This window comes from Echeneis naucrates, chromosome 8 (assembly GCF_900963305.1).
Source record: "Echeneis naucrates chromosome 8, fEcheNa1.1, whole genome shotgun sequence".
NCBI classification, from domain to species: Eukaryota; Metazoa; Chordata; class Actinopteri; order Carangiformes; family Echeneidae; genus Echeneis; species Echeneis naucrates.
The window spans coordinates 2,058,028-2,069,574 of NC_042518.1; the positions used below are offsets into that span (position 1 = coordinate 2,058,028).

An 11,547-nucleotide genomic window follows, 5' to 3' on the forward strand; every position below is an offset into this window, starting at 1 on the left:
TCATCATGAACATCAATCACTCGTCTTCCTCCCCCCTCTGTCACGCGAGCGTGTAAGTCCATGTGCACGTGTTAAGACATATATGTTTAAGAAGGAGCAGTGTGTATTGGGTGGGTGGGGGGTGACATTTCGGGGTTGCTGGGGGCCGAAGAGGCTGCGGCGCTCTTAGAGGGTTGAAGATTGAATTTCGGCCCGACAGCATTTCCCTGAGAGCGTGAGAAAGAGCAAAAGGGAGCAAGTGAAGACGGTGAGTGACCTACAAACAAGCTTAACCAACTAAACTTCACCCCCTGGCTGCTGATTAGCAGAGTAGCAGCTCCTGAAGGAGCACCGAGGCCGCCTCCTCCTCCTCCTTCCTTCACCAACATGGAACATGACGGTGGGACGACACGGAGGAGGGGTTGACTGACCATCATGATGAGGGGACTGATGCACTGATCTCAGACAGGAGGAGGGGTCGGCCCTGAAGGCAACGCGGGGGGGAGACACATTGGGAGAATCATGGTCTGGTTCGATTGACTGGCATCAGACGGCGGACGGGTCTGAGTTTGGCTCCCACTCGGTGACATGGTGACAAACAGGTGATGAGCATGAGCACGACGGGCAGCACGCAAAAATGCACATTTCTTTACAACAATAGGCCGAAATTGGCAAAGTTTTCTGACAGATCGGCTTCATTTTTTAATGCCTTAGTCAAAGTTTTCATCACTTTTAATCTACCAACTTCAATCATTACAAAATTCATGTTAATACATATATTAATCTTTCTGTTGTGCAGAAAATCGCAAGGTTGAACTCGAAGGACGAAGGAGAGACAGGTGAGATTTAGATTTTCATATCTGCAGATTATAACATGCCACTTGTTGAAACTAACAGTCCTCCTTAACTCACATGTTCCGTTTGAGCGTCGGCTGTTTCATATATGACTGTTTAATGTTATTTGGCCATTCCTTAATATAAATAACCGTTTCAACCAAAAAAATAAACACTATGACTTTAAGGCAACGCAAGATTTGTTGCAGGACTGATAAAACTGCCAATGTAATGTTTACTTGTATGTAGTGACACTTTCTGGAATAGATGTGCAACCTGCTGGTACACGTTCTGGTTCTCTTAAACAACACATGTATTACATTTTAATGTGTAATATTACTCAATATTGCCAGTTGCTTCTAAACCAGTCTGCTCATCTGTCCCTCGTTGTCTTTCTGGATGCCAGACTAACCCTGATTTCTATTTTTCAGAACAAAGAGGCAAGAGAAGTGAAGCAAGATACAAAAAAAGTAGACTGAAAGATGAATAATCAAGACAAAGGAGGAGGGAAAACCAGAGAGGCTGGAGAAGAAGACAAGCAGATGAAAGACAAGAACAACAAGCTGGAGAAAGAGAGCAGTGAGAAGGAGCCGAGCAGGGAGGCCCGGAGGGAAAACCGCCGCGGTCACTGGAGGAGCGGCTGGGCTCTGACTGAGCGCCTGGCCATCAACGTGTCAGGGATGCGTTATGAGACCCAGCTCCGGACCCTCGCCCAGTTCCCTGACTCCCTGCTGGGGGACCCCCAACGTCGACTTCGCTACTTCGACCCCATGAGGAACGAACTCTTCCTGGACAGGAGCCGCGTCTGTTTCGACGCCATCCTGTATTTCTACCAATCGGGTGGGAGGCTGCGGCGGCCCACCAACGTCCCCTTGGACATATTTATGGAGGAGCTGCACTTCTACGAGCTCGGAGAGGAGATCATCGACCGCTTTAAAGAGGACGAAGGCTTCCCCAAGGAGGAGGAGAGGCCCTTACCTAACAATGAGCTGAAGCGTCGCCTCTGGATGCTGTTCGAGTATCCGGAGTCCTCCAGCGCGGCTCGCATCATCGCCATCATCAGCGTCATGGTCATCGTGGTCTCCATCCTCATCTTCTGCTTGGAGACGCTGCCCGAGTTCAGGAATGAGAAGGAGCTGAGGGAGGTGAGGAGAGCGTACATGGTGCTGATAAGAGGAGGATAGAAAAAGGCTGCAGATGGAGGTTATGTGAGAGGAGAGCCAAGTAGAGCCAGATGAGCGAAGACGAAGCTGACAGGGTGCAAAGACAACAGAGGTTAACACTGAGAGGGTCAACAGGTGCTGACAGGTCACCTTCTGCAGCACGGGGTGAAAACATCTTTATCTCTACCATCAACACTGACAGGAACCCCAAAGCTGAGGAGAAGGAAAGTAGAGAATTAAAAACTCAGGCCGGACGATAGACAGCAGAAGGCGAGGGCGAGATTATTTTGGACTTGTCGTTAAATCTGATCCACTCCGATTTAGGGGAAGGAATGAGGGAGATGGGGTTAGCAGTTAAACTTGTGGTCAAAAAAACAAATGGAAGGAAAGAGGAGGAGCAGACAAGAGCATGTTGTGTGGAGGCTTAGAGCTCAAGGAGGAGATATCACATCTTCTCAGACACCTGGGGACGACTGCCAGAGCCAACAAGTTCATTTAGACAGAGTGGATACCTCAGTGATACTGAGAGGAGAGCGGCAGAGTGGAGGGAGGGAAAGGAGACGAGCTGGTCTCACATTACCCCCTTGGACCACTAAAGGTCTATATATAGAGGAAGGATAACCCTAAGAGTGCATCAACACATCAACGAACGTCTGTATTAATAAACAGTGTGACTCACTGGCTACAGGCTCTAAACGGCATGGAAAAGAGGCTCGAAGATCAGCTTTTCTGATGACCAGCGCAAAATGAAATTAGCCCCGCACACTCTACGGTAGCCTGGAGACAAGGCGGGTCGTGGAGGTCCAGGTCTGTGATACGCAGTCCTCCCATCACCACCAATGCTGCTCCATTTCTCCTGAACGTAAAAAGATAGGCTCACATGATCAGAGCATCAGATGCTTAAACAGATTCAGAGCTACATGCACAGCCATCCCCAGATAATCACTCACTTTACAGACGGGGGTGGAAAAACACTTTACGTTCCCCCTTTAGCTCTGAAAATCACTAAGTAAACGCGTACTAAAGGTTTATAACAGACCATGTTATGGTCTTCTGCAGCGAGTGGAAGCTACTGTAAGAAGAGATGAAATGAAAACACAGCTACTAAAATGATTGGCACTGCACAGGTAATCAAATCTCTCACGTTCATGCAGCGATTTAAATAAGCAAGTAGTACCAAAAAGATGTGCCATGGCTCAGGAACAAATTCAAAAATACCTTTCTACTCACTTGCTTCTGGTTTGCATCTATTTACTGCTCTTTAGTCCAACAGATATGTGCCCACGTCCTTTTCCTTTCTGCAGGCAGCCTAATACGTCATCAGGAGTTATAGGGGATGTTTGTGGCGCTAAAATCAATTAGGTACTTTTAAGTACAGGTGAGGAAGACGAGGTGAGAGAGATGGAAAGTGATATAAATCAAATGCTGTTGGCCAGACTCAAACCAGGAGTTTTCCAGTTAACGGTCATCACAGTCAAGGACCTTAAAACACTTCCATATTGGTACAATACCAAAAAAAGGAGGGGGAGGACAATATCCTAAGCAGAAACTGATTTGGACCTTTAGCGAATTGCACAAGCCAAGTGGGTACGTTTCACTTGTTGCTATCCCTCCATGACAGATCAGAATGGAAACGCGGTGTGTCAGATTTGCTTTAAGGTGGACTTGGGCATGCAAACTGACCTTTAATTTGCAACGACACCCTTAGCTTAGCTGAGCTGGGTCTTTCCTAAAATGGATTTTGTAAGATTTGCAAATTTGTGCTTGATACAGGCACGAGGCTGTTGAACAACATATAAACATAAATATACAGCGTTGAGGAAAATATGTGCAGCAAGGCTTTAAAAACACTTACAGTAACACTATCTAACTCGTTAAAAGCCACTAATGCTGAGTCATTTCAAACCTGCACCAACTTCCCAGAAAAAATGAGCAGCAGGGTTAAATGAAGTGTCAAATTCCTCAGCCGTGGCGGTGTCTATGTGTAACACAACCCAGAGTCACATGAGTGCAAAAGTTTTTGTGTGTTTAAATATAGAGAAACTGATTGATATAAAAGTCTGTGAAAAAAAATAAAGCTAGAGGGGGTGAAAATGGAGAGGAGCGAAAGGTTAGCACAGTATCACAGATCGCACAGGCTCGATCAAATCCTGATGACAAGTGTCATACTCCGAATGTGCTGAGGACAATCTTTCATAATAATTGCTTCTCCTCGCTCGTCCTCCGGCCTCCTCGTGTTTACTTCATCTTTGTTTTGCCTGTGTTTATGTTCTTCTCCATGGAGCTATTTCTCTATTGCCCTACCTTATGTTTTTACTTTCATATTTACTGTTCCAACTCATCTGTTACAAGCAAAAGATGATAAAGTCTGCAGCTCATGTGCTTCTATTGCTACAAATTTAATAATGTCTCATCCATCTTTTTCAGCAATTCACCATCATACCTCACCCCACCATCGCAAACGAAACCATCTTGATCCCACCTGGCTTCACTCCGTTCCAGGATCCTTTCTTCATCGTGGAGTCGATTTGTATCTGCTGGTTTTCATTCGAGCTCATTGTGCGCTTCACCTGCTGTCCCAGCAAGATGCACTTCTTCAAAGACGTCATGAACACCATCGACTTCTTCGCCATCATTCCCTATTTCGTCACTATTGGCACGGAGCTGGCCAAAGACAAAGACACGCAGCCCTCCATGTCCCTGGCCCTCATCAGGGTCATCAGGCTGGTGAGGGTCTTCAGGATCTTTAAGCTCTCTCGACACTCGAAGGGTCTCCAGATCCTGGGCCAGACCCTGAAGGCCAGCCTCAGAGAGCTGGCCCTGCTCATCTTCTTCCTCTTCATCGGTGTCATACTATTCTCCAGTGCTGTCTACTTTGCTGAGGTCGACAGACCTGACACGGCGTTCACCAGCATCCCTGAGGCGTTCTGGTGGGCGGTGGTGTCCATGACGACGGTGGGCTACGGGGACATGTACCCAGAGACGGTTGGGGGGAAACTGGTGGGGTCCATGTGCGCCATCGCAGGCGTGCTCACCATCTCTCTGCCGGTGCCCGTCATCGTCTCCAACTTCAGCTACTTCTACCACAGAGAGATGGAGTGCGAGGACAACACGGAGTACCACCACATCTCCACGTCCCTCTGGGAAAAGGACAGAGAGGACGAGAACGAGGAGGACGATGAGGGCGGATTGGACGAGGGGCCCGAACACATGGGAGATTATGCGCCCCTGTACGGGCAGAGCAGCAGGGGTATCTGCCCTCAGCTCAATGGGGGCCTTCTGGCAGGATTTTGTCCTGGACAGGTGGATCACAATCAGTCAGGAATAAAGTTCTACCTCCAAGAACCTCTGGTCACTCAGGTCTGACGAACGGACAGAACCATTTTTAAGACTAAAACCCCAAACGATGCCTTGTGAAGAGAAGGAGAGAGCTGTGGTACTGTAGAAATGTCAGAATGACACAGGAGGAAACAAAGACTAATTCCTGTTTACGCCTCTTATCTGACCAGGATTTCTACAATTTACACTTTTGCAAGCATAAGCTTTTTTCTCAAATAAATAAAAGGAGATCCTTGAAAGGGTTAGAAAGAGGAAATTTACAGCTGTTGCAAAGACAGCTTCCTCAAAGCACGTTTAACACAGCTGGAGAAAAATATATATCCATCAGCTGCAATAAAGTAGATTTTAACAGATTTGCAGTCCTGTTTATTTTTTTAATTCTCTCTTTGGCCATTTGGACCTTTATTGTACAAAAGGAGAGTGTGAAAAGAGAAATGGGGTGAACAAATGCAGGTAGGAGGCCAACTTGGCTGGCAATCGAACCTGCACGGAGTATTTTCCCCCACGTCATACACGCCAACAACTCGGCTATTTGTTTGTCCCATAATTTGGTTCAGATCCATAATGGCTGGCAGAGGTATGATACTGACGCATCTTGTGCAAAAACAATCAAAATATATTAAATGAGCCCACTGATGGCCTAAGATTTCATTTAATAAGATTCCTGGGACCTATTTTAATGATAAAATATTCTGTTAATCTAAAGAACAGGGTAACAAACAATCAGTTTTTGAGAAATTAAACATTTTTTTATGGCCCGCGGTGGTCTGACTTAAAACCCCATCTTATAAGAATTCATTCAGTTGAAATAACAATACTGTCCTTTTAGCAAACTTCCAAGAAAAAAAAAATTATGCTGTAATCATAAACCCCAACTAACCATTTCAAACTGACTGATGTGCTATCTGGAAGTGTAAAGTTTCAGCTGGCAACACAGGTTAGGCTGATTTACTGTGCAACAGATGGAATATGTTAAACTCCAGCAGAACACATGAATATTTGAGAAAGCTTGAAACGTCTTCACATAAAACTGAGTATTGTCAAATGCTGTTGTCGGATCTAGTCTGAAAAACTAAATCTGGGGCCACACAGACACAAAAAGTCAGAATATTAAGCTACAGACTGAATTTTTTATCTGATCACAACATAAATATAGACATCCCCGAGACATCAGGCTCTGTTGCCAAAACTTTTGAAGGGCTGCATGCTGGGAATCCTTTCACTGTAATATTCAACTGTGCAACTGTGTAAAGAAGTGAACTCTAATGTCATTATCTGTTTTGTCGCACAGAAGCTAAACATACAGCGGCCGTTGCTGGTGTTGATGCCCTGCACTTGTCAGGGTTATGTCAGAAATGCGGTGCTGTAATCTTGCGCTCACAACAGCACCGGCCGGGGTGGTGCCGACAGAGTTCACGCGGTCGGTCAAGAGACAACTTTTATGCACCACACTTACACACTGTAATGGATACAGCCGGGGAGATGTACAGAGAAAGCTGATCTCAGGTCAGTATAGCTGTAGGGGCCTCCAAGTGACATTTCTTTGGTTAGACCGAATGTGGTCTCTGATGTTCAGGGGCTCGTAGTAGCGTGAGGAAACGTCGCAGCTTTTGTTTTCATCTTTGCTTGTCCTGGACGATGGTGTCGAAGGGGGAGCTGAAGTGGGAGGCAAAGTTCTCGATTTGATTCAAACAAAGAGATTGTGAACACAAACTGCTGGTACTAGCTTCCTCTGCAGGACGGCTGGAGTCAACCTTGGAGGTCAGACATGTAGAGAAGAAGCTCAGAGAACAGTCGTCGTTTCATGCATCAAAAGGAGGTAGTTGCTCTCTCGGGAGCAATTGGAGGTATTCCAGACAGACCCACCTGGTAACTTTCCCCAGAAGTAAACCCAGAACATGCTGGAAGGACTATATATCCCATCTGGCTTGGACCATTTTCCAGGATAGATCCCTTTGGGAGAGCCCACTGTGATGAACTGTGATGGGCAGTTTTTAGTCGGGCCTCCTTCAAAGCCAACTTGCTCGGGGCAGGCCAAACTTCTGGAGGAGTTCTTGTGAGGATCAGCTCAGCGTCTTATGGGCGTGGAGTCGTATTACTACATATTCTACATCTTAATATATACGTGTTCTCCTAAAACAGCATATTTTAGCCAAATCTGAATAATGACTCATATAAATTACTTATTATTTGATGGGAGTTCATGCAACTCCAACGGGGAAAAGATTTCAAAGCAAAGAAGCAGAACCTCCATCAATACCGATCAGACTGATTCTGAGAGGTCATCAAGCCCTTCGAGGTTTATCATTCACGTCTTCTGACAGTTTAGTAAATTATAATTCACTCTGTTGGGATGAACTTTTTATCATCTTTTGTTCGGCCTTGCATCCTTCACACAGTTGACAGTTCACAAACGGCGGCTTCAGAAAGTATGCAGACCACTTTAGTTTTTCTCTGTAAATTACCCTTAATTACTTACTCTTAATTCATTACCTTGTAGAAATCCTTTTGACAGAAATTACAGCTTTGAGTCTTTCAGGGCAAGCCTCTACAAGCTCTGCACACCTGGATTGGGGCAGTTTGTCCCGTTCTTCCTGGCAGAGCCTCTAAAGTGCCATCAGATCGGTTGGGAGGTGTCTGTGAACTGTTTTCTTCAGATCTTTCCACAGATGTTCTGTGAGTTTTCAGTCTGGCTCTTTGTCTACGCCAGCCAGAGGATTATCCCAAATCTACTCCTGCAATATCTTCTTGGCTGTCACACTGAAAGGTTAACTGGAGCTCCAGACATCTCTATATTTGGCAGAGTTCATCCTTCCTTCAACTCATCCATAGTGTGATGCTCCCATCACGAGCAATTAGCGCCTCTAACATTCAGGCCTGAGAGACGGTTTCTCCAAACTCAACGGGGATGTTGGGATGACAGTTGGGTTCTTCGTCTCTCTGGAAGAGTCCTGATTTTTCATAAACTCCATTTCACAGTTAGAAGAACACCAGAAGAAAAGAATAAAACATCTGCATCTGCAGTCGAGCCAGACAAAAGAACCACTGATAGCTTGACAGATTAAGGCGACTGAAATTTTGGTAAATGTGAAACTAATAACATCCCATAATGTTGTCATATGATGCCAAAAAGACTGAACATCTGGACAGAAAAAAAATAACATGTGGTCATAAAGTATGTGCCAATAGATTTCACCTCTTTCCCAAAAAATTCCACAAATTACGCGATTGGAAGATCTGGAGAATGTTTGAAATAGATGGATGAGTCTGTGAGCATTAATAATAATAAAAACACCCACTGTTTTATTTCTAAGTACCTTATAAATAAAACAGTGGGTGGATTATGTTGGCATGGGAGCTTTTTGGGGATTTCCTTTTTTAGAATACCTCTCACACCTTGAATTCATTGTACTTGACATGAATTCAAGGTCACTGCAAACATTTTGTAAAGTATGAAGGAGATGAATGTTTAATTTTCACAGACACAAAAAAATGTTTTCACCCTCAAGTTAAAATATAAGTTCTGTTTTGTCTGTGTTGATGTGCCGTAACTGATATATTTATATTCTTAGGATACACACGCACTATATGTGTCTGAATTTTATTTAATAAAGCTCATATTTTATCCCTCATGTCATGGATTTCTGAATTCCTTCCACATGACTCTACAGTGGCTCTGCTGAGAACATCTGCAGAAATCTAAACAACCTTTTAAAAGCACGTACAGAGTATTATTAGGAGGTGATGCACACCGGATACTGTACGTCGGTGGTCCTTAAGTTTTATGGTCAGACAGGCTTTAAAAACTCCTTGAGATCAGTGCGATCATGTCACCAACTGTATATCTGCTCCTCCATGTGATGAGTGATCCTGCCTCTAGATGTCAGACTGTGTGTTTTTATTTTTATTTTTTTTTCATACAGCGCCCCTCCACAAACCAGGACAGTCGTCCCACTCCTTCTGCTGATGGATTTAATTTACTCAAATATGACATAAAAGACTCCTGCGTATCCAAATACAGCGTGTCCTCATCTTGAAAAGATTAAGTCCATTTATTCCATATGATCCAGATGAATGGAGTTATGATATTTTCATTCCACGCTCGCAAAAAGACAGACACATTCAAGTTTCCGAGGAAATATACAGATATTCAGCTCGCTTTTCTAAATGGATGAATTACAGATGACCATGTGAATAAGCTCTATTATGAGGAAATTATTATGTCAAACTGGTGCCAGATAAATCAAAAATATTAAATCATTATTTCATGTTAAAAAAATGTAACATTAAAGTCGCAGCTCCTTTCAACGCTCTGTGATAGTTCACTGATTTAACTCTAAATACCAGTCACTCCGCAGCTGCGTCCAACATTATATTCAGTCCTTAAATAAGTTTAAAATTTTGTCAAGTTTCAGTCTAAATAAATATAAATCTTTATTTTAATTTAAGCATTCAATATGATAATTACATAATATGGGTAAATAATTTGTCTACTAATTGATTAGTTAATCAAACTAATCATCGATTATGAAAATTAATTATTTATGTCTTAAAAGTTCAGTATCTTATCATTTGTTTTTGTATTAATTAATTAAGTACATAATAATATTTAATATTAACTTTATTTTAAATAGTTTTTAAGACAACTAAACCTGTTAAATCTTCAGATAGAAAGTAGTCTGTAGTTATTAATCGTCTTAAACCTCCTTATCTCACCTGTTTCAAGCTTTTTAATGCAATTTTCTAAATGTCAGTTTCAGATTGAAGTTTCCTACGACCAGGCTTGTGTTTCTCTGTGAATTATTTAGTCTGAGGTCCAGTGAAGGAATCCATAAGAAAAGACAACAGATTTCATGAATGGCAGGAGCTAAAGATGAAGGAGGAGCGCGTTTTGAGCTGCAGTAAAGAAATCGGGCTTTGGAGCAGATGACGCTCCTCACCGCCCCCCCCCCCTCGTAGACACAGTGCTCTCCATGGCTGCAGTGATTAAATTCCTGACCCCCTGTCGCCTCAGATGGTGTGATATCCTCGTGTCATGTGTTGCAGGGGCAGCTCTCATGCTACAGATTACATCTTCATTTCACAGACAATTGTCTGGGCAATCAACTTTCAAATTTCCAATCAATTCAGGCAAGCTTCTCCCCCACTGTTGGATTTCCAGATCTCCAGGTTTTTCTCCTGTGCAGAATTTCACCTTTGCCCCCTTCACCTCACGCTCACTCCCGTTCTCCTCGCTGGCGTGCAGCGACCCAAAGCTAACGTCAGTCCTGCTCGCAATTACCCACAGTACCCTTATGTTGTCTGGGAAGAATGAAAAGGATTGACGTCTTTCTGGCCATCTGCCGCCCTCCGATTCCTCTGCCATCACTCACTCTGTCCTGCCTCTCCCAACTCTAACGATTCTTTGAGAGGATTAAGTGTGTTGGTATCTCTGTGCTTCTTTGTCTCATCATTGTGCAAGCGCAGCCGCTTGTGTAACATGTCCATTTTTGCGTGTGTGTCTGTTGCAACTTTTCCATCTAGTAATAACTGTCTGTGGGATTTCTCCTTTGTCTTTAGAAGACAAACACTGACGCACGTCCCCTTTAGAGGACAAATCCCCCCACAGATTGGTACTTAAACAGCAGAGAAAGCACAGATGAATCATTAGAAGTTATTTCAAGATTTTATTACATACAATATACACACAACCTGCAACACAGGTTGTGTGTAGACTTAAGGATGGTGGGAGGCATTTTTCATGTAAAATGAGAAGCAATTCATTGGGACAGAGGAAACTGTTGAAGTTATTTTACAGCAAATGATAATAAATGGCAAATAAAGTCTAATAAATAGTAAATTTAAACGTACAACAAAATTAAAACAGCATCTTCCCTACTGCTTGTCATTTCAGACACCAGAGCACAACAAGAAAATACAAACCATACATGATATACACAGTATTAACATCAATGATGACTGCTGTCAGGGAAAAAGAGCTGATGTGGATGGGAAATAAAGAAATGCAAGAGGTGATATTATTATAAAAACAATGTCTGCTGGTTGTGCGTTTGTCATTTACAAGAACCTGTGGAATTCTTCAGGTCCTTAAACGGAACATTCTGTTATATTGTGATATATAGTTTTTATATATGAGTGACCCTAACCCGTTTCTGTCATTCTAAACTTAGCTTTGCTTGCCTCCCTTTGAAAGCCTGAAGGTGACAAAAATCCTGCTAGCACCTTTAAAGTT

The 11,547-nt window shown here is 43.4% G+C and overlaps 1 protein-coding gene across 1 annotated transcript; it reads left to right on the forward strand.

Annotated features, from left to right (window-relative positions):
* Window positions 1-445: 445 nt before the first annotated feature.
* On the forward strand, window positions 446-5,603 carry kcna7 (potassium voltage-gated channel, shaker-related subfamily, member 7). Its single transcript, XM_029507778.1, has 4 exons — window positions 446-581; window positions 779-818; window positions 1,245-1,958; window positions 4,404-5,603. Exons 3-4 carry the CDS (start codon window positions 1,296-1,298, stop codon window positions 5,340-5,342), a joined length of 1,602 nt encoding a protein of 533 aa, XP_029363638.1. The 5' UTR covers window positions 446-581; window positions 779-818; window positions 1,245-1,295; the 3' UTR covers window positions 5,343-5,603.
* Window positions 5,604-11,547: the final 5,944 nt, after the last annotated feature.

Coding starts and splice junctions, on each gene's coding strand:
- kcna7 (XM_029507778.1), top strand. CDS start 1,296: ATGAATAATCAAGACAAAGGAGGAGGGAAAACCAGAGAGGCTGGAGAA. Junction 1,959..4,403: donor ATGAGAAGGAGCTGAGGGAG/GTGAGGAGAGCG, acceptor CATCTTTTTCAG/CAATTCACCATCATACCTCA.